General features: G+C 42.9%; 3 protein-coding genes across 8 annotated transcripts; all 3 read right to left on the bottom strand.

The window, feature by feature from the left end:
• Positions 1 to 454: 454 nt before the first annotated feature.
• On the bottom strand, positions 455 to 12,440 carry ark2n (arkadia (rnf111) N-terminal like PKA signaling regulator 2n). Of its 5 annotated transcripts, none has more exons than XM_056578004.1 (5): positions 12,237 to 12,440; positions 9,677 to 10,586; positions 5,063 to 5,233; positions 3,872 to 3,983; positions 455 to 3,693 (listed from the first exon to the last, which is right to left on the bottom strand). In XM_056578004.1, exons 2-5 carry the CDS (start codon positions 10,518 to 10,520, stop codon positions 3,507 to 3,509), a joined length of 1,314 nt encoding a protein of 437 aa, XP_056433979.1. In that variant the 5' UTR covers positions 10,521 to 10,586; positions 12,237 to 12,440; the 3' UTR covers positions 455 to 3,506. The 5 variants fall into 5 exon arrangements, with proteins under 5 accessions (XP_056433979.1, XP_056433981.1, XP_056433982.1 ...); XM_056578007.1 differs by having other exon boundaries at positions 3,605 to 3,693; positions 3,852 to 3,983; XM_056578006.1 differs by lacking the exon at positions 5,063 to 5,233.
• Positions 12,441 to 14,684: 2,244 nt separating this feature from the next.
• hwa (huluwa) lies at positions 14,685 to 17,299 on the bottom strand. Its single transcript, XM_056578645.1, has 3 exons — positions 16,215 to 17,299; positions 15,323 to 15,536; positions 14,685 to 15,248 (listed from the first exon to the last, which is right to left on the bottom strand). The coding sequence occupies exons 1-3, from the start codon at positions 16,839 to 16,841 to the stop codon at positions 15,082 to 15,084; spliced, it is 1,008 nt and encodes a 335-aa protein (XP_056434620.1). The 5' UTR covers positions 16,842 to 17,299; the 3' UTR covers positions 14,685 to 15,081.
• A 2,613-nt stretch (positions 17,300 to 19,912) lies between these two features.
• LOC130372587 (dnaJ homolog subfamily B member 5-like) lies at positions 19,913 to 23,440 on the bottom strand. Of its 2 annotated transcripts, none has more exons than XM_056578668.1 (4): positions 23,282 to 23,440; positions 22,323 to 22,581; positions 21,438 to 22,012; positions 19,913 to 20,698 (listed from the first exon to the last, which is right to left on the bottom strand). In XM_056578668.1, the coding sequence occupies exons 1-4, from the start codon at positions 23,387 to 23,389 to the stop codon at positions 20,465 to 20,467; spliced, it is 1,176 nt and encodes a 391-aa protein (XP_056434643.1). In that variant the 5' UTR covers positions 23,390 to 23,440; the 3' UTR covers positions 19,913 to 20,464. The 2 variants fall into 2 exon arrangements, with proteins under 2 accessions (XP_056434643.1, XP_056434644.1); XM_056578669.1 differs by having other exon boundaries at positions 22,323 to 22,573; positions 23,289 to 23,440.
• Between the last annotated feature and the right edge of the window lie 3,737 nt (positions 23,441 to 27,177).

The raw sequence follows: 27,177 nt of genomic DNA, 5'->3' as shown, positions 1-27,177 counted from the left end.
ACTAGTTTCAAAAACCCACGAGAAACGGTATAAATTGAAAAGTAGACCACACCTCTCTAGAATAAAGCCAAGAGATGGTAGGCCAGATAAAGCAATCTGAACCCAAAATGGTGGTTTAACATGACTGAATCACTCTCAACAATAGCCTTATATAACCAATTATTTAGTCTACAGCCCTCAGACAGTAGGCTCATGATAAATTATCCTAGTCATTACAATTAAAATAGCTATATGTAAATACATATTTTAGCAAAAAATAGCATCAGAATTGGTTAAAATAAAGGTAATTAAATGCATTTAGGGGTGAACAAACATTACGGTAAGGATGTGGGTAAAAAAAAGCCAAATTGAAAGTTTCTAATAAATAATTATACGTAAATGTGAAAAGAAAAACTGGATTTGAGACTGGGGCGAACAATCTCTTCGTGCCTCCCTATAGGACAATGAAGAGCAGTATTACCATACAGCTGAAGTCTGCCCCAGGGGTGAGCTGCTCAAGGCTTCTGGGGTTTGGGACCAGGGCCAAGTGGTTGCATTGCTTCAGTCCCCCTTCTTTGTCCTCCTCATTTCAGGCCCTCCACATGTCCCTCTAGCGGCAGGTGTCACAGTACGCCCTCCTGGACCAGCCTCTTCAGTGTGTAAAGGGCTCTGTATTGTCGCTGGCAAGCCCGTTGTCTAGGCTATACACAACCGTTGAATCAAAGGAAACAATGAGCATTGAATTAAACTTGAAGAAGCTTGACCGTACACATGTTCAGATATCTACAAAGGTCAACAGAAGGAACGTTAGGGGCCAGGCTCTTTGGTCCAATACAGGCTATACGTATCAGTTGTTTAAAAAGATAAGGAGTAGATCTATTTTAGTGAAACCAATAAATATATACAAATCTGGACTGGATATATTTGTGATTATAATAGCATATTTTCTTTTATTGAAGATAACATAAATTAGTTTCTATGTGGTATGGCAATATGGTTACATCGTTCCAATGACAAATCAAAGACAAAGGCTTAATCCCATTTTCTAGGAACAGAAACGAGGACAACTTGATTATAAATAATATTCTATTTATTACATTTTTAAAATAGTTCGCTTTTGTTCTACAGATAACATTTTCAACAATGTCATGGTCTTGCAAAAGCAACAAAGTATCAACACTCTTTTATGTTAATTTAAAACATTGACAAAACACTGAAATCAATCGGAAGTAACGAAATGACAAGAACCGGTAGTGAGGATAGTAATTGAGGTTACACATGTGACAAAGCATGCTATGTGCAACTTTAGCAAAGCATCACTGCAGTATCTTCCCAACCACAAGCCCTAGAGCTACAGGGGAATATTGTATCTTGATAACTTTATTTAATAAACACATGGGGAAATAGCCTGATGGGCAGAAGTGAGAGCATGTCGTTTTCTCAGGAAATTGAGAAAACTGGCTAAGCAGAAAGAATTATAAAAAAGTAAATGGCTGAGTTGAGCACTGGGAAACGTAAAACGCAGGTTTAGTCTTATTAACCGAAGTAAAGCAGTGGACGATTTAAAAATTAATTCTCTTCCAATTTTAACCTCTCAAATGTTTGTTTTTTTCAACAGAAACTCAACACTGTTAATCACAGGGGCAACCCCCTCGCAATATCTGCATCTGATAAAGAAACGAAAGATACTGGCGGAAGTTAAAACAACAGTTCTAGAATATGACCATGGGGCAGACTACTTAACGACCATATAGGCGTCTTTTAGCGCGGTTTGAAATCCTTATTGAAGCCTGCAGGGTTATGCGATAAACATACGGAAGAACGTGATCGATGAGCTGCCCTTCCCCAACATTGCCTGACACATTAAACTAAACTAGAATCGCCACCATCATCCATCCAATTTGATGTCAACAGATCAATAATAGTTGGAAAGCCTACAGAAACTATAGGTAGTTAATGAGACAATCACATTATTCAATATAGACTTGGAGCAATGATTTACTGAGGATATTGTTTTTGGGAGCATGCTTTTGCAAGTAGTTTGCTGCCCCACCTGCCCATATGGACGGCAGGCGCTTGTAGCCGATACCCCCCCCTCCGCTTTCAAATAAAAGAGTCAGAACTAAAATATATGTATTCTTTGGTTTAGTTCCTGGTCTGTAACTAGAAGAAACTGAACAAGACGTTGTATTCCTCGTGCAGAAGGAGATGTGATGTGAAACGGTGGCATATAACCAATCTGGGGTGGCGCAAGAGAGTAGTAATGGTAGTAAATGTTGGATAAAACTAAATGATAAACTGTAGCGAGTGTAGTCTACGAAGGGCAGCGGTACATGATCAGAAAACAGCTGGACCAGAGGAAGAAGAGCAAGCTGGCCCGAGCATGAGGGCTAACAACTGTATATACCCAAGTTAGACTCTAATAAGCCCCACAAATGTGGAGGCAAAACTCCCCAGCTTGATATTTATTCACTATCAATTCACATATATTAATAAAATATGCTGTTGAAGTAGCAAAAACATTTTGCAGCTAATAAATAGGCTTTATACGAGTAAAACAAAATAGTGCACATTTCAGGCCGTCCGGGTTTTGCAATATTCAATGTCAGATCGATTTCTTCAGTTTCCAAAAAATAATAATTTTCTCAAAAATGTTGGCATTTTTCATTCACACAATATAGGCTTAAGTGAAGCAGTACAGTGTAGTGAGTCCTACATTCACCAAAACCACATCACCTGGCAAACATCTCAGATTATCTCCATCAAAGAGCTTACACACTGAAGCAGAGGTTGTGGGAACCTGGTTCATGGTATCACCCGAGTCTCATGTGTCCTCTGATGGCAATTTTGATCAGTGGTTTGTTTTTCTATTGTTCCATTTCAAAATTAAGATAAAATACATTTGTTTTAACACTAACAAACAAAGCATCATAAAATAACAGAAAAGACAGCCCATAACAGCATCAAAAGCCCAAAGGTATGCATATTGATGCAGCGTGAACTAAGTGAAGAGCCAGTGATACGACCAAAACTCAAAATATTACACTTCGACAGACAAAGCCAACAGCCATCCATTTATGTTCTATTCCTTGCAAAAGGGAACTGTTTGAGCTGCCATTGATAAACTAAGACACTGCAAACCCAGTCTTTAGATGTGTATGGTTTATATGCGTACACCTGTTGTACCACTGATCAGACGCCATGCATACTGGCCTACTCTTAGTCAACAGCTTCATTGCTTAATCAAGCATACTTACGGCTAGTCTCCAATGGGATGGGGGGGTAATCTACTGATTATTAGTGTAAAAACAATGGTTGTGAAATCCATTCAGTAGAGTCCTTTTCACACGCACATCTCCAACAGTTGGTTACAAATAATACTTTAAAACAGAAAGGAAATGGACAAGAAAGACCTCAGTCACAGCAGGTGTGAGTAACTATGAAGGTTATAAGGTGTAGGCCAGATGATGAAGGATTGAGGGAGAAAGAACCAAACGGTAGGTTGTCTTTAGTATATGGACCGTCCTTCATAGTAAGTATTTGTGTCCAGTGTCTTCGTCCAGCGTGAGGTCAACCACCTCAGGAGGGGACACACAGGGGGGCTGTGTGGAGGCCGACGTCCACAGCTGGGGCTGCCTGGTGTTTAGCTGCTCCGTCGGTTTGCACTTCCACGAAGACAAACTCTTGATAACTCCGCCACAAGGATGGGCACACCTGAACACACAACACGTTTAAGGGACACCAAACCAGGTCCAATATACATGCATATGAACACCAACAGAGCCCAATTGGTCATCAAAAGTGTTCTGAAAACCATACAAGCAGTTAACACAAGCCACACTAAACGGATGAGTCTCAAAGTGTTCAGTTACCCAGTGGATGCTTTCTTTACCGTGTGTTTTCCTGCACTCCCACTATTTCCACTTCGCTGTCTGAGGACGCAATGTTAATCTGGCCCTGGCGCCGCGCTCTCTCCCTGTCGGAGAGTCCGGTCTCCACGCGTCCTGGAACACACAACGAAAACAAAGTCACCGTCAGTGGATCGGGTGGTGGGAGACCTGCAGGACTCAAGTAACACAGATGTTTGGACAAGAGAATTACATGATATTGGAGGGTTTATAACCATTGGAAACTTTGGATTAACATTAAAGGGGTAGTTTGGAATTTTGGTCATATGGCCTGATTCCCAGGTTAGCCTTGATGTTCAGTTTTCAACACATTTTATTCAGTCCTTCTAGTTGCAGAGTTCGCTCGTGCTAGGCTAGCGCACCGCAAAAGGCAATACTAGCCTGCAAATAACTGTCTTACCCACTCCACAGTACACCCGAGGTAAATCAATTATAATGCCAGACTATAGATGTAAATGTCTGTGAGTGGCTCACTAACCTCGCATCGCATGAATCATCGCATTTTGAGGGACTACTTTCTCAGCAGCAATGGAATTCAACCTAGGTATCAGTCCGCCGCTGCCATAGCCGACTACCAGGAATATAACACTGCTGCTGAGACACAGCAAGTCCCTCAAAATGCAATGCGATGCTGGTTTTATTTCTAACATTATTCTATCAACACAGAGATTTATATTGACCATCTGGCGTTATAGTTGATTTGCCTCGGGTGTACTGTGGAGTGGGTAAGACTGTTTTCTTAGCAGGCTAGTAATGCCCGTTGCCGTGCGCTAGCCTAGCACGAGCAAACTCTGCAACTAGGACTGAATGAAATGTGTTGAAAACTGACTCCAATGATAAAGAACACCATGGCTAACTTGGGAATCAGGCCCTATGTCCAAAATTCCAAACCCCTTTAATGTTTATGTATGTTGACATTTTCTACAAGTTACATTTGGGTAGTTTGGGTCAGGGGACAGACCCAAGAGTTTGTAGGATACCAGTAGGAAAAAAATAAGATGAAATCCAAAAGACAGAAACCCTTAATATATAATTCCACCAGGATATGGGCCTGGAAAACAGAAAAAAAACAGGTCCCCAAACAGAACGCCAAGTTGGCGGTGCCGAGCCCAGAGCATCTAAGCAGCTGCGTCTTCAATGTGTTTTCAGTTGGATGCACCAGGTTGGTAACTGACCTGCGAGGATGCCCCGTGCTTTTATACATCCAGAGTGTGCTGCCTTATCCTGGCCTCTGTGTGCTTTTAGCTCACTCTTTATCACCGTGGCTCGGACTGTCTCCACACTCATACTCTCCCGGTTAGAATCAGTGTCTGAAATATCATAGTGACCCACTACTGCTGGACCGTCTGCAGAAGATAAAGACAACACTTCATTATACACATCATGCCTGCGCAGAGCATGGGGATTGTGGTTGTGTGAGCATGAAGCAGAAACACCCCTGAGCACATTCTAGCCTCAATATCTTTATGGACAATACAAATTATTCTGCTGGACAGCAAAGGAAAACACTTATTTGGTCATTAAGGAAGATTTTTTACTAGCTTACCATTTAAATTTAAGTAAAAAAATAAAACTAGGTTGATAAAATGTACTTTATTTGGCTTGCGGTATATTTATGTGTATTCCAACCGGTTCGATTTACAATGTGTCGTCTTTGAGTTGTAATACAATGCATTAACAAATGTACCGACATAATTGTAGTTCTTTGTTTAATGCTCATAAAATAACAGCCATTCACAACAACAAAAGACACAGCTATTACATAAAAGTCAATGAAGTGATCATACTGTTAGTGAAACATGGTTCAATAGTGAAAGAAACTAAGATACAAAGACTTCAGGGTCATGTATGTAGCGTCATCTACCCTGTAAGAGTAACTTGGAATGACAAATAAGGCCTTCCAGAATACAGCCTGAGTGTACGGCCACAGCAGGACTACCTTGTGTAGAGCTAATCAGAGAATTAAAGGGGTCGTCTGACAATGTCAAACTCACTGCCTAACGGAGTCTCTGGAGGTTACATAGAAAAGGACAGTATATAAACCAAAATATTTTCTTTGGTAAACACTACACTGTCCGTTTTTTTTCCCCCATTTGTAATGCACAGTTTGGGATTAAGTCTCTTTTATCAAGTCAGAATGGGCACATTACATCGATTCATAATCTCAGATTAAAAAGGAACGCTCTAATCTCTAACAAAATATTACAATGGCAATTTATTTGGCGGAATGCAAAAAAATGGACACTCAAAACAGCTCATAAGAAATAAAACATGGTGGTGTAAGAAACAAAGGCGATAACTCAACAAGAGCAAAGCTTTCCCTTGCTAATATTAATTTGGGTTTCCAGTTTCAATAGATACTAAAATACTTGCAGGACCGAAATCACATGCAGACGGGGAGATGAACAGTAGTGTTTGTGCAACATTAGGTAGCATTTTAAATATAAACTGTACCACAAAGGTAGTGAAGTCTCTTGGACACACTGGATTGGTCAGTTATTACATGGTTTGGTGGATCTCTTGTCTTTCCCAATGCATTTCACATAATCCAATTATAAACATTTGACCTTTAGTATTAATCCAGAGAACAAACAAAAAGGCAACATTATTCTAAGCAACACTCAAGCCACACTGACCAACGGCACACCAGTGCCAGAAAGCATTCTAATCTGGTTTTGAGGCTCTGGATATGCCAACACCTGAAGAGAACACGAAACAAATACCAATCATGTCCTTTTTGTTGGCAAATCAAAAAGCTAAAAAACATTGGAAGACATTTCTCCCTCACTGGCTTCATAAACACTGCACACAATGCAGCAGAGTAAACACAGAAGCAATCAGTTTAGGGAAATAAGTGTCATTAAAACCATGTAATGTAACTGCCTAACGGCCGGATATGTTTAAAAAAACAAGGCAAGGATTTGTTTAGATTAGAGTATTGCTGGAGGAAGATTATTTTCCTAAATGTTGTGAAATAAAGCTATGCAATCAGGAATGGAGAACATGTTAGACCACTTAAGAGTGCAGACATATTTAAAATGCAAGATGATAATGCATTACCACATGCCTGAGTCATAAATACCACTATGGTGTACCATCAATTCCAGCAATCTTTTCTTTGCAAGGCACATGCTATAAGGTAACAGCACCCTACCTAGCATTGCAATATTGGCTGCACCGAATATGTAATGCACATTATGTATTAGTTACATACCACTTTGCGTTTTTTCATATATAAGAAATGTTTAAATTAGGCAATATCCAACAAATACATTGAGACCCGGATTATTTATGCGGGTAGTCATGTCAATCGTATGCCAGCCAGGATCCTATTTTAAGAAGAAAGGGTACCTCAGCGGACTGGTGAGTTAAATTACTTCTCAGTTCTCACAGTGTTTCAGTGCCAATGGACGCACTGGGCCTCAGGTTTGAGTAGCAAGTCTTTCAAAATGAACATCCAAAGCCCATTTATGTAGATATATGTGAGATAGACTAATAATAATAAATCAATCATAATAAAAAATACCCACAGGTACACTTTCAAGCTAAAAAAGTATCACACGAGCCTAGATGAAGTTCTGAAACTCCTATCCAAGTCTGTAAACCAACACATGTCCAGAAGAAGAAAAAATAATGATTTAAGCATTCAAAAAGCCTGGGTCTGACCCGGCCAGGTTCCCATTCTGAGAGAGCCCCTCGGGCATCAGGGGGCTATTGTTGTTGTTTACAGGATTGGGCGCAGGGCTGCGGTTTCCCCGCTCCATCATGTACGCCGCCATTGTGTCTGCCGACTCCGACGACGGCAAGAAAGAGCTCGGAGGGGAGGGGCGCCGTCCGTGGGGGCGCGGCCGGTGGCTGCGGCCGCGCCCCTCTTGGGCGTCGCTCGAGCGCTTTGACGTGTCGTCCTCGTCGTCAGAGTCGAGCCGCGTGAGCTTCTCCATCCAGACGCGGAAGCGCTCCTCGGTTTGCCGCTGCATGACGGCGAAGCGCGTCATGGCTTCCTCCAGCACGCTGCCGATGTTGTTCCTGTCCCACGAGCCCACTCTGGACCTCTCGGCGTCGCGGCGGAAGGCAGCTTTAAAGACATTGAGGCCCGTAAGACAACACAGTAGCACCGGTTCATGCTGCGGCGGTGGACGCTTTTCGATTTTGTGTTTTAGAGAGAGAGAGATTAAGTTTGGTGGTTGGTCGAGTTTGTTTTTGGTGGTGACGTGCAGATTTACTCTGTCATGCTGATGAAATACTACGCCATGCACTTGTAGCCCTCAAAAGAAATGTTTGGTGCGGAATGCAAGAATGGTTGATAACATTTCTTGATCTACTGATCCGTTATGGTGGAGGACGGTTTCTCAGGCGATTATGGTCTCGAAGATGGTGATTTAGGTGGTGAAACTTTGAAGTAGATGTGGCTGAGTAATGTAAATGAACCATAAAAACCTTCATGTGATGTATTGGTTGAATCATAAACCACTTTAAATTAGGCAATATAAAACCTACCATGGGGGGGTATAAACTATGCAGACAAGAGCTAATTCAGAAAATATAGAGCCTCAAGAACAAGTTAAAGTGCGTCCATTCAAAAGGAAAATAATGGGTAAGGGTAATCTGAGACATAAGGGACTTCAAATATCCCTGTAACCAAAAGATGTCAAACAAAAAGAGCTTGAGCAAAATACTTGGGACACCACTTAAAAAAGGGAAGGGCCAGCTGCCCTAATGGGTCAGTTAACATGAGCTATAGTAATTACAAAGTCTGTTCATTTAAACTTGCACTGTTCCAGGATTAACCTGGTCGTTTAATAATACATATTCAGTGAAACTAGTTAGTGATAAGCTAAATAGATGCACACATAGAATCGTACATAACCAGCCTTAAATAAAATATAAAATATATATTTCAGCATCAATCAGATTCCCAAATGATGTAAATATATTAATGTGGGGGGGAACCAGCTAGACATGTGCTGTAGAACCTATTTATGTTCAGTTTACCACATTAAAAAGCTTCAGAAAAAACTCAAAAACAACCTTTGTAATGAAAACAAGTTAACTATGACCCGACTACATTTTGAGGAGACACCAACAGAGACTTTCCATGGATTGATATAAATCGTAACTCTTACTAAAAGGTAGTCCAGTCAAAATCTGAACAACTGTAGTTTTTTCCATCTCAGATCATATTTCCTCTTAGTCATACAGAGAGTGGAGCTTCACATAGACCCGCACGTCAGCCTACGAGCACACGAGGCTCACCATGAGAGGCTCACGATGACATCATACAGAAGCCGGCAGCAATAGGCCAGAATAAAGTGTCTCCCTCATAGTACACCGTCAGTGGATAGGTTAGGCTACCTTGGAAAACCTTTCAGGAAAAGTCACATGAATTACACAGCATGCAGACAACCTGGACTCGTGGTTCCAACGAAAAACACTAAACAAATGATCGGGGTTATGGATTTCTCAATGGAAATGTGCATATTGATGACAGAAAATGAACGACAACTTAAATATAAACAAGAGGGTTCACAAACGATGACACCGAAAGCTTTGCTAGGTGGCTTGCCTAGATTCACAAGACCAATCCTAGAAAAATTAAATTTGTGCAACTAATGTCATCTTTAAAGAATTTGGCCAGAATGTATGGCAAATTATAGTTTATAAACCATATGTAAACTCTACCATCCATAAATACAAGCAGCATGATGCGTTTAACTTCCATACAGCAGTACTTAGTGAGCAGAAGAGTGGCTATGGGTACAGCAGGTGTGTGTTGTGTTCTGGGCGGTTACCTGGGATGTCTGTGTTGATAGTCTTGCTCCCCCCCGAGGTGTCGTCATCCTCGTCCTCAGAGGAGCTGGTGCTTGAGTCGCACGTGAGCTCGCTGTCACTCGTACTGCTGTCCTGCAGCAGGTTGTACTTCTTCCTCGCCGCCGCCTCCCTCTTCTGCCTGAGGAGGCGCATGCGCTCCTTGTGCTTCTGGCTGCGGTGACCCTTCACCTTGGACAGCTTTCCGTTGGTCTGCTTCTCTGGCACTCCGCCCACCGCGGCCCCCATGTGCTGACAGCGGTTCTTTTTGGCCGCCATGGCGTTGCTGGGCATCTCACTCTCTGAGCGTGTTCGCCGAGACTTCCTCCCCCCGACCAACACTGGCCGTGCTTTCCCTTCTCCGGTCGGCGCTGGATCCGCACCGGTCTCCATGCTGCCTTCTCCCTGGTTGGGCACTCGGGAGTCGGTACTGTCCTCCCCCGAGGAGAGAGTGTCTGAGTCAGCCAGGTGGCCGCTGGAGGATGGGGAGAGCATGCAGGGATTGGAGGAGTCGCTCTCGTAAACATGGCGGGAGGCCGGTTTGTCGCTCCCGGTGGAGGCCGGCTGGGACTCCGGGGAGTCCCTGCGGAGCTCCTTCATAAGGCAGGGCATGGATAGCAGGCCCGGCTCGCCCTCCGTCTGGGAGGCGCTGTCCAGTTCCTTGTCCCTCGTCGGTGAGCTGGTGGTGGTCGTGGTCTCTGTTTTGAGGACTGCGTCCTGGTCTTCTTGGAGGGAGGCGTTGACGGTGGCTTCTGTGTTGTCAAGGCATTCCGTGAGGCTTTCAGCATCCACAAATCCCTCTGCCTTTTCAGAGTTAGCCATTTTCATGCTAGTTGAGAGCAGAGGTCTCGAGGTCAGACTGACATTGGCCGATGTGCCTGGAAGGGAACTCACCTAGACAAGAAAAACATACCAGGTCAATTTCATCCCTTCAATTATCCGAGGGAAGACTTGCATTAAAGTCTGGATAACACAAGTATTCAATGCAGTTTCGTGAAATGCAGTCAATGTTATTATTTCATAACACTATTATTGTTATTTCATGTGACCAAATTTATATATTTGAAATTATATTTGATGATACAATTGTCAAAGCAAAAAGTGATTAACATCTCTGAATTTGAACACTGATGTTTAGTCCATAAAGCTAGCAGTATTCATCCTCCAAGTGTGTCCGTAACATGTGACAGGTTCCTCGCAAACTAGTCCCATGTCCTAGTCCTACCTTTCTGATTAAGCACAATACTATGGTTGATGCTCCCTGATCACCTGTGGTGTCCCACAAAAGGAGAGTTCTGAGACTCCTCAGGTGGTCACAATTTAAGTCCACCCCTACCCCCCCCATTTGTCCTAATTAGCCATAGACCTAGGCTGCAGTGTCATTTTGATTATAACAATCCAACACTAACCCCAGCCACTGAAACCCATGGTGATTGAATCATTGGGTAGATCGGGTGCTCAGCATGAACAAAAGTTAACATATTAGGTAAAAGATATATTTTACTCGCTTTAATTATAACCCAAATGTTTAACATCAAATCAGGTCATTCCTAAATCCACAGTACTGCTTTCATCTTCATTGTCATGCATTGTATATCTGGAACACATTTTCCTTCTTATAAATACAACAAAATAATTGCTGCGTTCAACTGGGAACAGGTTTTTAATTCAATGGAAAACTTTGGTATTCTATTTTACAAGACATGTCGATTTGCATTTCCATATAGGATAGGAGTACCAGTACATATTTCAATTAGATCATAATTCGGATAATGGGATCATTTGTGTTTGGGAAAGAAAACTAGAGATAAAGCACGCCGAGAAGAGAATATACAGCAATAACACCACTGAGCACCTAGATGTTCATGTGTTCATGGCTAGAGGAGCTTCCGGGTAACAGTCACAACCTGCTGTGCGTCCAAATGACCAAAAAAAAAGAAAAAGTTATTGAATCACAAATGGTTTGGTGGCCGCATCTATTATGCAGTTAAAGCTTAGTGAAACTAACAGTGAGGAATTTAATGTGTACTTCATTGCCCAGCATTTTGTACCAGGAGTGGAGAACACTGCACACACACTAAATCGCAAGTGCGCAGAATTGAAATGTATCCACACTGACAGCACCGCAATACATTGTATATACCTTAAATACAAATAAATGAATTTATTAAATATCGCTTATTTTCACAAGGATTTACAAACAACCACGACATGCATACAGTAGAATCAACCCTGATAACAACGTACGGTCCAGTATATAATACAATAACGATATGCTGTAGCTGAGGACTGTGATGGATGTAGATGGTGGTTTATTCCACGCTCAATACTGAGTAATAGAAAAGTTACATTTATTCTCCATTACGTTGGGGATCAGAGTAAAAAACAAGAAAAAAATGGGTATTGATTTAACCCGTCGACCCCCAAACGTAAACCGTATCGGTGCGTTAGAAGCTAGCATCAGAGGATAGCACCGGGCTAACGTCAGATAGCGTTTAGCCTTAGCAACTTATCACTAAAACGGCCAATTACACAAACACTCACCAAGTGGAGCTTCACACTTTGTTCTTCTGTATCCGAGCTAAGGTCATGATCAGTCTTTTCTTGCCTTTAATTTTCGGGCGCATAGATACAGTACAGCACAACTGACTAGCTCTTTAATATCGCAGAACTAAATGAAAAGGGACCTCATCGAGTCTTGTTGCACCATCGCTAACGCAGCTAGTGACCTAGCATGCTATGCTAGCCGTGTTTATTTTAAACATGTCTCCGCCACCTGTCGCCCTCCAGTTCCGGCCGCCCAAGCTCCAAGACACAGAGGAGAGCACCATCGCTGGCGAAAGAGGGTACTGCCAAGGTTGTGCGGGTAGATGGCGTGACATTCCAAAAAAATAAATATATATTTGTCTTCAAGTAGGCGATCGTCTCTATGGCATTTACCTCTTGATTGACGAAAATTGAGCTTAAGTCCAGGGCTCAAAGACAATTTTGGAATTTACTCAAAAAGCAAAAGTATCCGAATATGACGAAATTTGCTACCTCCTTGACTGCATTATTTGGCTCTACTTATTTATGCCAGTCAGCCTTTTCCCATATGAAGATTAATAATTTAAAATGCTGTTCCATCATGACTGATGGTCCTTTGGAAGCCTGCTTGAGACTAGCTACCAGCAGCTTGAACTATGCAACCCTGGCTGATTCCATTCAGTGCAAGTCATCGGAGTATGCATAAATAAATATGTGTTTATATTTTCTTTTTATGTAGGTAGATCCTTTTGACCTGTTCAGTTTGAAAGTAGCTCTCAAGCCGAAAAAGTGTGGGCACCCCTGCTGTACGTCCATGCACAATATACAGTTTTGTTGGGGTTTCTTTTGCAATTTCACTCGTTTCATCACTGAAGAGGGCGAGGCAGTGCTTTTGTAAGCTCATACCAGTTACATTGGGGTTAAATCTACTAAATAGAAGTTGAGAATACCATTTTAAATTTATTTCTCCAATCAGAACTAAGTTCAGTTATTAAGAGTAATTTTCTAAAGAGATACAAAACGTAGTAAATTTCCCAATCTATCGATATTTTACGTCAATAAGCACCTTCGAAAATAAAAATAAATACGTAGGAGTAAATTGGTGCGCAGAATAATAATGGATAATAACGTAGGAAAACTATTACCTTTCTTATCCATCAACATCGCATTCAGCGGGATTCTACCAGCTATAATAACTCCTTGCTCCCCTTTCAAATAGGTTCAAAGCAGTGGTCACCAACACTCAGTCAGAACCTGGGCCGGATCTACCATTAGGGCACACGGCACTGTGCCCAGGGGCCCCAACCATTCCCATTTTTTTTTTTTATGAATGTTTGTACTCTTAAAATAGTTATACATGGTATTATTAAATAGGGTATTCATTTAAAATTCATTATTAAAACGAATGTCATAAGAACAGCAATATAATGATTCTGAACAATATAGTGGCCTAATGTGACAGTTAACCCCCCTCCCATAACCTGTCAATTGAGCCAGTCCACCTGTGGTGGGAAAAAAAAAAACGCGGTAGAGATGAAAAATTGATGAAAAATGGACAGTCACAGACATGATGAGACATCAACTGAGTGGTTTCGCTTTTTTCCTGATTTTTTTCGGGGAGGGGGGGGGGGGGGGGGGGGGGGAGGGGCCTTCAGACATTTGTGCCCAGGGGCCTATGATTTGTTAATCCGGCCCTGGTCAGAACATATGGCTCGCAAGCCAAATATGGCTCTTTCGTTGACTGCATATGGCTCGCAGATAAATCTGAGCTGAGATTCTATAAACAATAAATAAGCAACCGTGTCAATTCAACTTTACCTTGCATTTGTAGATTATTAAATAATCTGACCTAGTTTACCACAATCATCAAATTCTATTGGACAATTGGGCCTGAAGTGGTTCTTCGTCAGGACAACTTCAAACAAAGTGAAAAATCTCCATCCTTTTCGTCACTCAACCAAACTAGATACCATACTCAAAAGAGATCATAACTGAACATGTCCGAAAGAAAGAAAGAAAGAAAGAAAGAAAGAAAGAAAGAAAGAAAGAAAGAAAGAAAGAAAGAAAGAAAGAAAGAAAGAAAGAAAGAAAGAAAGAAAGAAAGAAAGAAAAAAAGAAAGAAGGAAAGAATAGTTTTTCTTTGTGGAGAGAGCTGGGTCTGCGGTATGTTTATGTTCAATATGCAATGAAAGAATCGCATTGTTGAAACCGTCGTGACTGATATCAAAATAGGAGTCAAAATGACCTAATTGAAAATCTTTCTTAAGAAACAAAAGTGCTATTAGAAACAGTAAGGTTTCTGATAGCACTGCCTCCGAGCCTTTGTAAATACGTGTGGATGTTTTGTTTTGCTCATCTTTTTCCACAGGAATCTTTCACTGTCACAGAGAATGTTGACATTCGGTCAAAAGATTAAAAAAAAAATTCTAATTGGGTTTATAATCAACCCAGAGATCACAACGAGGTGGCTGTGTATAATCTTTATTGAACAAAGTGTAAAATCAGCTCATCTAAAATATGATCCGTGTTGTGCAAATTAACCTTGATAGTGGAAGTGTATAAACGTGATGTGTGATCATTTGAAGGGTGAAATTGTGAATTAAAATTAAGAAATAAGAACAATAGTAAATAGTTAATAGAATGGCTTTAAATGTTCTGATATTTTAAGTGAAAATAACAAATTAATTTGTGATTCAAAGAGTGTTCGATTTGCAAAATTAAGGTTGTGGACGTGAGGAAAGAAACACTCAAGATGTGGAAGTGTACGAAAGGAGGTTTTTCTCTAACTAAATTAAATACAATAAATTAGGACATAAAACATTAAAAACATAGCATATCTCCTAGGAGGAGGTTTCTAGGACCCTCAGACCCAGTACTGTTTGGAGTGTATGGAGGGCCGGCCGGGCTTCTGAACTGGCACGCCGTTCTGCTGGACGTAGCAGGGGTCGTAGTAGTCCCACTCCAGGGCCACCGCCATCACCCCATTGGTCAGGTCGTCACTGTCCGCTGACACGATGCGCAGGGACACGCCTGAAACCAAAAGCATATCAACCTGCCATACATACAACCCTCTCAATCACACACACGTTGTTGGCCTGGAGTACCTGCACTGGCCCCAAAGTCGCTGTCCAGCCCTGGGCCCACCATGGATGAACTCAGGCAGGAGGACCTCCTCCGGGCTGAGGTGTCGGGGAGCTGGTATTCACACTCCAGCTCCATCTTGTCAAACAGACGCAGCACTGGGCGGAGGTTCTCGTTCATATCAGCCAAAGACTCCTGATTGCTGCTGTGTCTGATGAGATCTAGACTCTTGGTCACCTGTCAACGTAAGAGAAGGTTTAACCTCAAAGATATATGAAACAGACCTCCAAGATACATGAAACAGACATCCAAGATACATGAAACAGACAAGGTCCTGCAGTCAGACCTCCTCAAATCAAATGAATAATTTTACAATAACATTTTCAAAGCATCACAATGAGGGCTTATATTCTTCAAACAACCCTTTATTTTAGGTTATTGTGGTGTAAAGGGTACACCAAAATAACTGGAAAATTGCTACGAGACGTGAAACCATACAGTAAAAAAGGGTACATTTCTTTTCCTATAAGGTTATTTTAAAGATCTGATAGGTCTATATAGCTCATCCTATTCATTCAGAATTTGCTTTTTTGCCTAGTAAGTCTTACACGTACAAATAATTAGTCTTGGTGTTTGATGCAAGCAACAACAAACAACTGAAGATAGCGTAAGAAAGTAGGCCACAAGCACTGCAAGCCAAGAAACAGAAAAACAGAAACATTTACAATAAGAAAATAATGTAAAATATATATAGGCTAAATACTTTTTTATTGTTTTTTTATTTTTAATGAAGGCTACGGTTGTGCAAGAAATCTCATTTCAAATTAAAAGTGACACACATACACAAATTGCAAAACTCAAGTCATGCATCATGAGAACTGTATTATTACAGTGTTACCTTTTACAAGGTGTTACCTTTGAGGGTTGGTCCTGTGAGTCTACTACTGCAGGAGAGTTGGGCGGTGCGTGGTCTGATCTCGTGTCCACGTCTGAATCGCTGAACTGCCACAAGAGACGTGCACTTCTACACCAATCCACTTTATTCCTGTTGAGTGTTTTCACGTTTCTATGCACCCTGGAGGGGCAGCCAGACGCAGCAGAGTCCGCCAGTATGGTGCTGGGCGCCGTCAGGGACCCTGACCCGGTTCCAGTGGCCCCATCTGGTCTCAAGAACCGTAGGCCGTGCTCCCCAGGGACATTCTTCTTGGATGAGGTCCTCGACGAGGTCACTGGTCCAGGCAGAGTCGGCTCTGACATGGAGGTGGACATTCTCCTGCCCTGACTCTGGAAGAAGGGCTCTTCGGTGATCCGAGCCACCCGGTGGCGAGTCGAGACGCACGAGTGGAGCAGCATTTGTTCGGAGTCCTGTTGGTGGGTCTGTCTTTTGTTTCTGGAGATGTTCAGTAGTTTGTAGGCCAGGAACAGACAGTTGAGCAGCAGCAGAATGAGCACACAGGGTATGAGCGACAGGATAAGGATTGTCAGAGTGGTCACGGGGAAAGCGTCGTTTAGGTTTGTTGATGCAACACCCACTGTCGACATTTCATACGAGGGGACATTCGGGCTGATGTTTATAAACTTAGTTATCGCTGTGGAGATTTGCAGTGTTGACTGTGCGCAGGTGGTCGGTCGTGTCAATCAATGTGCACTAGTCAGACTGTTTGTCAGCCTGTTCCTCAAGCCTCCCTTGACTGGATGAGAGTTGCAAACACTGACATGTTGCTGATCTTGGAATCCAACCTGCTTCATTTTCTCCCAACAGATAGTATGCCTTTGTACAGCATCTCTCGATTTCCTCTCTCCGAATTACGAACTAATGCTGGTACCTCCGAACATCACATCACTTCAACTCTCTCAAGGCTCAGAATGGCCAACGAACATGAGGAATGGGGATGTACGAGCCCTGTTGTGAGGCTTACATCGGTTGTTCTAATTGGCAGAACCCCAATTAGAGAATTCAGACCTGTATCTAACTTTTTTATGTTTAGATTATCCACGAGTGAGGTGCTACCAACAAAGCCCACCCGGAGGCGACATTTAGTTACGCAATAATGTTGGGGATTACTCGTTTTACCGCTATGAATTGAGTAATCCTTTAGTACAGACTTGGTGACTCAACCTTTTTAAGCCCAAGATCTCTGACCTCGACCTGTGTGAAAGGCAAGATCTACCTTTTGAAGACTTGAGAAAAAACAGACAGCGCAGAATGTATTTCCAATGAAAGGCCTTTTATTGAGTCTAATTGTATGAATTAGGCTACTTGTAATTCTTTGCTCAGCTTTTTTTTAATGCAATCAATCAAAACTAACTGAAAACAAAAAATAAAGCCATGTGCCCTATTTCCCATTTATAATATTGTACAACTGTACCACAACACACACACAAAATATACAGACTTGCAGTGGACAGATATTGAAGTGTAATTAACTGTTTTGCTTACCCAATAACGACATGGAAGTTAACAAATGTATGCTTCACATTTTAGAAAGTGGAACTGTAATGTGTATTAATAAAATTCTCAGTGCAATTAAGTAAGCGCCATGTCCTATCTAAAGCAGCATCACCCTACAACGCCATCTAAAGGCAAAACTCTTGCAGTCATGTTACTCAAATTAGTGTGATGGCTGTGGCTGTGACTGAATACTGTCAGTGAGTGCCTTGAAGTCTGGCTCATAGCTACAGACAGCCAGCCTGAGACAGTCAGTGAGGTGTTGGTCTGTAAGACGGCTCCTGTACTTTGATTTGATTATTTTCATTTGTGAAAACGCCATTTCACAAAGATGAGTAGATCCAAAGTAGGCACTCACTATTAGTGCACATGCAGTGAGGAGAGGATACTTCTCTTTGCTGACCAGTCTCCAAAAGTCCCTGTCCCTTGATCAGTTTTTCAGCACTATGTCATTTTGCAAATCAACCATCTCCATGTCAACTCCACTTGGCAAAGCAAATACCTGCTGGAGTCTGTCTGCTACCTGTTCTATATCAATGTGCAGAAATGGGTTTGAGAGGAATGCAACAATATCTTCCATGACGTCTAACTCAACAAAACTCCGATTTAACTCAGTTGTCACTTTGTCCAGCTCGGCACAGTTCTACTCAGGGTTAAAAAATCATTTTTTTTAATGGCGTGTGACATTTTCTCCAAGTTTGGGAAGTGGGTCAGCCTCTTGTTCTTTAGGTGTGTGGTCCAAACACCCAGCTTGGCCTTGAACCTATTCACTGCACAACTCATGTGGGGCAGGTGTCTGTCTTTTCCTTGCAGCTCGTTGTTGAGTGTGTTAAGTTCTGCCGTTAGGTCTGTCAAAAAGCCGAGATCCAGTAGCCACGCATCATCGGCAATTCCTCGTGCTCCTCGTTCCTTGTTGACAAAAAAGTCTTTATCTCAGGCAGCAAGTCAACAAATCGCTGCAACACTTTGCCGCGACTCAACCCCCGGATTTCAGCGTGGAGAAGTAGGTCTCCGTATGCGGCATCAAGCTCATCCAATAACGCCTTGAATAAGCGGTGCTGAAGCGCTTTCACTCTAATCGAGTTTATCAGTTTGACCACCAGTGTCATGACATGGGAAAAGTTCAAGACTTTCCCAACCAAGGCCTGTTGATGGATAACAGTGATAATCCATGAATGCAGGAAATTTGGGGTCATTAAGGCACAGCGCTATGAAACCTGCCCGCACACCTCGCATTGCCGGGGCCCCATCAGTAGTAATGGCAACTAGTTTATTAATGGGGATGTCGTTTTCGTCGATATACTTTTTTTACTCCTGGTAAATGGCCTCCAGAGAGTGAGAGAGATGTGCTTGCAAAATGTATTATGAAAAAGATTTTTTTTTTCTTTTCTTTTTTCGGGATCTACATGGAAAGCCTCAAAGATCGACCAGTCCATCGCGATCAACGGGTTTGGCGACCAATGCTTTAGTATAACCATTTGCTCAGTTAATTGTTAGCAGACACTCCCTTGATTTGTCCAAATTCTGTAAATTGACCCTAAATTAGGTTATGAAGACCATATATGTTAAATTTAAGTGTTATCTAACTGTCTGATGGCTGGGAGTTTTCACTTAACTAAATTGTATGTATGTAATCAACATGTTAATAACCAGTTAAACTAAATAGAATATATGAAATTGTTCTTGATAACCTTATTGAGTGTCAACTCACACATTGTTGACATGTCGATTGAGAGTCAACTGACAGTATAATTAGGCAACGTTGATATTTACTGATAATCCATTTCCTCTCAATTGTTACTTGGTTGATAGCTTGGTGATGGCTTGGTCGATTGATACTGTGACTATCAAAGTAAAGTTTAACCGTAATATAGAATCATTGGGTCCTACCATTGGCTCATGGCTTATGTATTTCATGGTGAGAAAAAGTACAGGTATACCGGCATTTTTTAATATGATTTAATATATTTGTTTTACATGCTTTACATCCATATAAATGTATATTACTTCAAAGGCTCATCATTGTAGAGTATATAAACATTTCAAATGATTCAATAGAACATTTGACAGATATGCATCTCTCTTAGAGACAATGTATAAACTTCTTTGTACACAAGTACATTTTTGTTATTGTAATAATTCAATGTAAACAATCTGTCATATGAACACCATATAACTTTGAAAACCTCATACCGTTTTACCTCTCAGGCATGATATAAGAGTCTATATCGATCTATATATAGATCGAAGTAGACATATAAATCAAGAGCTGAATTGCAAACTGTTGTAGGAACCAGGTATATTCCTGCAAGTATAACAGTACATATAAATGTCCTTTTGTTTCAAGAGGAAAGGCTAGTATGGAGTCAGTGGAATATTATAGACCTCAGACTACCCAAGACCCATTCTGCTGGGGGCCTCCAACCCTCTGTTGGGCTGTGTTTCAAGCATGCCTAAAGTGCAACAGTAGAATCATCATCTCTCGTCTATTAAAAAGTCAGACCTCATTATCTTCACCATCATCATCATTGTTCTCACGTAATCCCCGCCAAAAGTCAAGTCAGCCCTTCGGTCTCACTGCCGTCTCATCCCAAACACAATAAGACAGGCTTGTGATTGGTTGATCAGGACACCAGCACCTTACAGACAAGGGCTGCGATTGCATGAACTCTCAGCACACACATGACTCCTCATCATGATTCCCTCCTTTAGCACCTTAGCACTTGGCTAGGCTGTGTTTGATTATCTCCCGGGACTGGGGTGGGATCCGGTCTGGGAACAGGACCTGGAACTCCACCAGCAGGTCGCCCCGCTGCGCGGGGGTCCGGGGCAGTGGCAGGCCCTCCCCCCGCAGGCGCCGCACCGAGCCCGGCTTTATGATGTCACTGCTGGGCAGCGGCATCATGCGGTTGTCCAACGTTGGCACGTTGACCGTGCATCCGCAGAGAGCCTGGAGGAAAGAAGAAAATAAAAGAGCCGTATAAGATTAGTACTGCTGAACGATATATCTATCAGTAAGTGTTGGAGAAACAATATGAAAAGAAAAATATCAAATTTGTAAATGAACCGAATGCCTGCATGATTTGTCATATCTATTTCTTTCAGTTATGCAAGCATCTATTGTTACTCTGCGCTCCACTTCCTGTGTGTGCGTGGGAGGACATGCTCCATAGAGAAGATGGAGGAGCTCTTTTCTCTGTGACAGAGAGATTGAATGCAGAGGAGTCTGTGGTGTAGTGGAGGAGAGAGAAGAGGGGGCGGTGAGCACCAAAGCTAAATATAGTCCCTCTCTCTCTCTCTCAGCCTGCAGGGGCCAGGGAGGTAGCAGAGGCTGGCTGACTGCCAACAGCCTCTCTCTATTGCAGGTCTGTTTTAACAATGGCATCCTCAGGTGCATTCTGAACTTCACTGAACAATTCAAACCTACCAAATCTACCTTTACTCGGGTCATCTATTTGACTTATTAGTTGTGAGTTTACATAACGGAGGCAAAGTCGTTGATCCAAACCTCTTCTGAGTGGGTGTCACTAAGTGGTTAGTATTATATAAAGCCTCCATTTCAGTCTCCCCTACCCCCATCCAATGATTTCCTTGTGTATTTCATCATAAGCTGTGTGGTGTCTACAGCCTACACCAACCCCTTCCTGCATCATGTATGGTCTGAGGGTAGACGGAGGGTAAACACGCACCTCTTTGAGGGTGATCTTAGCCGTGTACACGATGTTGGAGCCGTCCCGCTTGTACTGCACGTGCTTCTTGTCGCGCAGCACGAAAGTGAGGTCAGCGGGCGTGTTGTTGGGCGTCTCGTCACCCTCGCGGGGGAAGGTGATCTTGGTGCCCGCCCTCCAACCTTTCTTCACCACCACGTCCAGCACCTTGTCCTCCGACCGCAGGCTGCGACCGTCGGGGTTGAGGCGGCTACGGCTGATCTTGACGTGCTTGGTGCAGCCGCTGAACACCTCCTCCAGGCTGACCAGGAGGTCATGGACCACGGCAAGGCCCTGAAGGCGGCGGCGCCGGCCTCTGCGGCCCCCCTCGCCGCCCCCCTGGGTGAAGACAAAGCGGCTGAAGGGGTTGAAGGCATCATCGTCACTGCCGCTGCCGCCGCCGCTGCTGCTGCTGTCCACGTCGGAGCCGAAGAAGATGTCAAAGCTCTCGGAGCCGTGGAAGAAGGTGGAGAAGGTGGCCCGCGCATCGCCCTGGAAACCGCTGCGGTGGGCATTGCCGTGGCTCGCCATTGACGTGCTGTTTCCATTTTTAAGACCTGTAACAACACGGACAAAGGAGGCGGGCGTTATTGATCAGTTCCATTTCACTAAGGGACTCCCAATGAACTCAGCGATCTGATCTGTAAACCTTCCCAATGTATGACTTAAGTGCTAAACCTAAATGATGCACACTAGAGCAGCAATTCCTACATTCAATCCAAACATGCCAATAGATGATTTAACACCTCATGCAGCACGGGAATAGGGAATAGATAAAAGGTTTTTGTTGTTAAGCATTTTTACAGCCTTTAGAAACAGTAGAACTCGAACCACTCATCATCATCACCACCACCACCCCTCTCTCACCTTCCTCCCCATACTGGTCGTAGATTGCCCTCTTCTTGGGGTCAGTGAGGATCTCGTAGGCCTCCGCGATCTCCTTGAACTTGTCCTCTGCGTCGGGGTCGCTGTTCTTGTCCGGGTGGAACTTCAGCGCCATCCGCCTGTAGGCCTTCTTGATGTCGTCTTCGCTGGCGTCGGCCGGCACGCCCAGGAGCTTATAGAAGTCCTTCCCCGCCGGCTTGATGGACAGACAGGGCACCTCTTGGTCCGACCGGCTGCTCTCCTGGAGGAAGGGAAGAGAGAGAGGGGGGGGGGGGTTAGATACCACATGCACTGTAATGTATGCAGCTTGACAGAAAAGATTTAAAAGGCATAACTTCAATTGCCATTGCAAATGCAGTGTCTTTGATGATACAATTTTGAAAAGCTTCAAGATAGGATTATCAGATTTTTTACATGTATCATGAATACACTTTCAGTCCAAATGCTCATTCTGTTTTACATTTTTCTCATCTGTCTCATTTCTCATTATGGTTATCATGTGATATTGGTTGGATATGGGACTTGTCATATCATGGTTGAGAAATAGTCAACAGTCTCTGTGTCATTCATTGTCAATGCAAATAAGTCTATATCAAGCCGAAGTAGCACATTAGTTGTCTGTAAACCACTCAATCACTGTCGGTATCTTCCAAAGCCATGGCCCTCCCTTTTTCTGCCAAACACTCTGCATCCGAGTTATTCCTCAGAAACAGCGTCGGCAAACTCGAGGCATTCATTCATAGATTTTCTACTGCAATTATAACACTTTCAGAGCATTACTGTATATGCTATATACTATCTATGCTATATTAATAAAGTTGGATTACAACACCCCAAACATATTTAATTAACCAGAAAATATACAAAATATATAGCAATTAAAATGACAGTGAAAGTGGAAAACTAAACAGAATTCATTAAACAGAATGTGTTCAACTTACCCCCGACGAAGAGGAGTTTGAGCTGGAGCTGTCATCCCGGTGCATAACTCGTACTTTGCAGTTGACATTCTTGTTTTTTACACCAAACTGGGTCCAGATAAGCACCATGGTTGTTGGTCCTTTTTTGGCTTTGCAGTCGCGTTTAGAGTGGTGCTGATGCTGATTGTGAGCTGGTTGCTTTGCCCTGAGATCTCCTCTCCTCTGCGCTCTTTATACGGCGGCGCAGGGCATCGCTGCCCTCACCGCCCCCGCGCTGTGACGAGAGGGAACACCGTGCCTTCAGTCTGCTGCCTGTGATTGGTGATCCTCCTGCCTGTGATTGGTGATCCTGCTGCCTGTGATTGGTGGTCCTGCGATGATCACGCGGATGTAGCGTCCTCCTTCTCCATCTCGAGGCATGTTTCCGGAGATCTAGAGGCAGGGCTCTGAAGGATGGAGTCACGACAATGTAAATCCTGCGGGGGTGCAAATGCAGACGGACAGATATACGGATATAGACATTCATAGACAGGTTTCTGCATTCCAGACTCCGTCCTTCTGAATCTCTCGCCTTCTGAATTATTAAACCGATTTTAAAATAGATTGTGTACATATTTGCAGTTTTTGCCCTTGGGACAGACCGGATATTCTGGCTATTGCTATAAAGCAACCCTAAAACCACATAACACACACACACACACACACACACACACACACACACACACACACACACACACACACACACACACACACACACACACACACACACACACACACACACACACACACACACACACACACACACACCTGCCTATGTTAACAGGTCCATGTTTATCATTCAACTCATTAAAGCTGTACCATGCCATATTTGGCCAAATTTGTACTCCACAAATAGACAGCGGCATATTGCCAGAGAGTGGTATTAAGAAAAGTTACGGGCAGGTGCTGGCTGCTAAATAAAGTGTATCTCTATTTATTAATGTTAAAAAACTATCTTTCGCAACCGATCATCATTTAACATAAAATAATAATCAAATGAGATTGTAGTATTACTATAGGACAGGGGTACTCAAGTAGAAATGATGAGGGGCCACAAATTATTTTTTAATAATTACTTTTTTTTTTCAAAACAGCTCGAGGGCCATTAATAGACACCCCGCGGGCCACAAAAGGCCCGCGGGCCGCTACTTGAGTATGACTGCTATAGGACATATATTAGCTTTAAGGGAGAAATAAAGATGACTATCCAATATATCACAGTATCACACATCACAATTAAATGAAATGACTATATGTATGGGGTGTCTGACTGAACTGGAAGAGATCCGCCTGCAGCAAGTATTGGATGTATGTGTCAGATCACGTGATGGTCTACCTCAACACTGTCTCATCACGTCGGCACTGGGAGCAGACGGGGCTATGAATGGAGAGGTACGTACGTACATACATGGTATCACTTCCTGGCTCTGACGCCAAGCACAGCCAATCAGTTGTGGAGTTTCCATGAGATTCTCCATCATTCCAACAGGATATCATGGACAAATTTGGTGTGAATGTGCAGGAGCACTCACATACCGCTCACATCGGAGGAACGGAGTGAATCACACATCTCTGGCTCACAGTAATGCTTGTTCTTATCGCTGCCCACGGGGACCTCGTTTCCTCTTGCTGTGAATGCCCACTCTTACATGTGCATGCACAAGTGCCTAGGCAGACATACCCATGGACAGACAGACAGATATTTAGACGTACAAAAAGATATATAGATAGATGGATTTAGCGCCATTCTCTGTGCCTTCTTGATGTCGTTCTCCATGGAGTTCTCCCAGGAGCTTATAGAAGTCCTTCCCCACCGGCTTAATGGACAGACAGGCACCTCTTGGTCTGACCGGCTGCCCTCCTGGAGGATGGGAAGAGAGGGGGGGGGGGGGGTTAGACACCACATCCACTGTAATGTATGCAGCTTGACAGAAAAGAGGGCATAACTTAAATTGCAAATGCACAGTGTCATTGGTTTGATAGTGCGACATGCTGATGTGCATTGACAGACATACCAAGACAGACAGAGATCTACAAATAGTAATGTAGATAAATGGATGCATAGATAAACATTCCAATATAAAGACAGAGTGATAACTAAACAGATAGGAAAAGAGATAGGAAGGGAAGATATGTAAACAGATAGATAGAAAGATGGATCGGTAGAGTAGAACAACAGACGGACAGACAGACAGACAGACAGACAGACAGACAGACAGACAGACAGACAGACAGACAGACAGACAGACAGACAGACAGACAGACAGACAGACAGACAGACAGACAGACAGACAGAGGGATGAGAGGTGACACAGGGCTATTAAAAAAATAACACTGAAGTTGACACCAACTGTGAGAAACAGCTTCCACCTACACACCTCTCCTTCAAAGTTTATGCAAATGAATCAAGGAATTGATTTTGAATCGTAATGAAAAACGATTCAAAGGTTTACACTTCAGACTGCACCTAAAATGTGGAAAGAATTGAAAGCAGAAATCTTCAAAGTAGTGGAGGAACCAGAACAAAATGAAGGGAATGTGCCACTATAACAAGACAGTCTAGTTGTGGCCCATCTGTTTTTCTGTCTGCCACATCGTGCCCTGTTCTTCTCTCTCTCACACATGTTGGGGACTTCGACTCCCCTCCCGAATCCTGTGGAACACCACGTACACACTGCTTCAGAAATGTTCACACTGGCTAGTACACACACAGGCAGCCCTCCCACCCCCAAATGTCCACTACTTTTCTCACACACATCAACACGCACATGCACACAGACACAGACGGACCCCAACACACACATTCATACATAAACTAACACACACACACACACACACACACACACACACACACACACACACACACACACACACACACACACACACACACACACACACACACACACACACACACACACACACACACACAGGCATTGGTGGCAGAAAGGAGCTTCCAGCTTGACGTGGTCGTGATATTTCACGAGTGTCAATGTGAATCCTTCGACCAGAGAAGAACAGAGAGCTGTGTGAGAAATTAAGATGAGAGGCTCAATGCAATAACAAGAAATAAGAAATGACTGATAAAAGACAAATAGATGGGAGGGGAAATATCATATTTATCAGGGAATATTGAGATGTATTTATTAAGCAACAATTACATTAAATGATAAGAAGTCATTCTCACTCTTTGAAGTCTGCAGAATTTTAAATCATCTCATGAGTCCCTCACAGCAGTTCTGTCTGATCAACAAATGGGTTATTGGCAGCAGAACCTTGAATATAATGAGATTTTAGCTCATGTGATATAATGCAAAAACTATACTTTATCGGCTGATGTTTAAATAATTATTTAAGGAATGTATCAATAATGTCTTCTTTATTTTAGACAGGATTGCTTTCAACTGCAACATTCATCCAGGCTCTGCCATCTCCTAGCCATGTCTGCCCTCTGCTGGCTATGCTTGAAAATACTTACAATGTGCGTGAAAGCCCTATTTCAGATTCAATTAAAAAAAATATGTTTTGCTGAAAGGAGGGAGGAGATCTTATTCCCATGTATACGACTCAAAGTAACGTTGCGATCCTCTTTGAACCCCAATGCACGACACGTTGTTGAGTTGTGTGTTAACTCATGCGCCACACACCATGGCATTACACTAGTGTCTTAGATGATTAACCCTCTTGGACACAGCCATTAATATATTCTGCTGCCAAGACAAAGCTCAGTGGTTCAGAGCAGAGGGAATTGTACACAAATTGGTTGGCGGAAAAATAGTCTAATGTTAGAAATATGGGGTTGGAATGTAGTGGGGTGGTGCTGCTGTGCCACCCCACAGAACGAGTCCCTGTGTGGGACTCGTTCTCTTGGGTAGTACTAG

Source organism: Gadus chalcogrammus, chromosome 19 (genome assembly GCF_026213295.1).
Source record: "Gadus chalcogrammus isolate NIFS_2021 chromosome 19, NIFS_Gcha_1.0, whole genome shotgun sequence".
Classification (NCBI taxonomy): domain Eukaryota; kingdom Metazoa; phylum Chordata; class Actinopteri; order Gadiformes; family Gadidae; genus Gadus; species Gadus chalcogrammus.
This window is presented reverse-complemented; position numbering and strand designations above follow the sequence as displayed.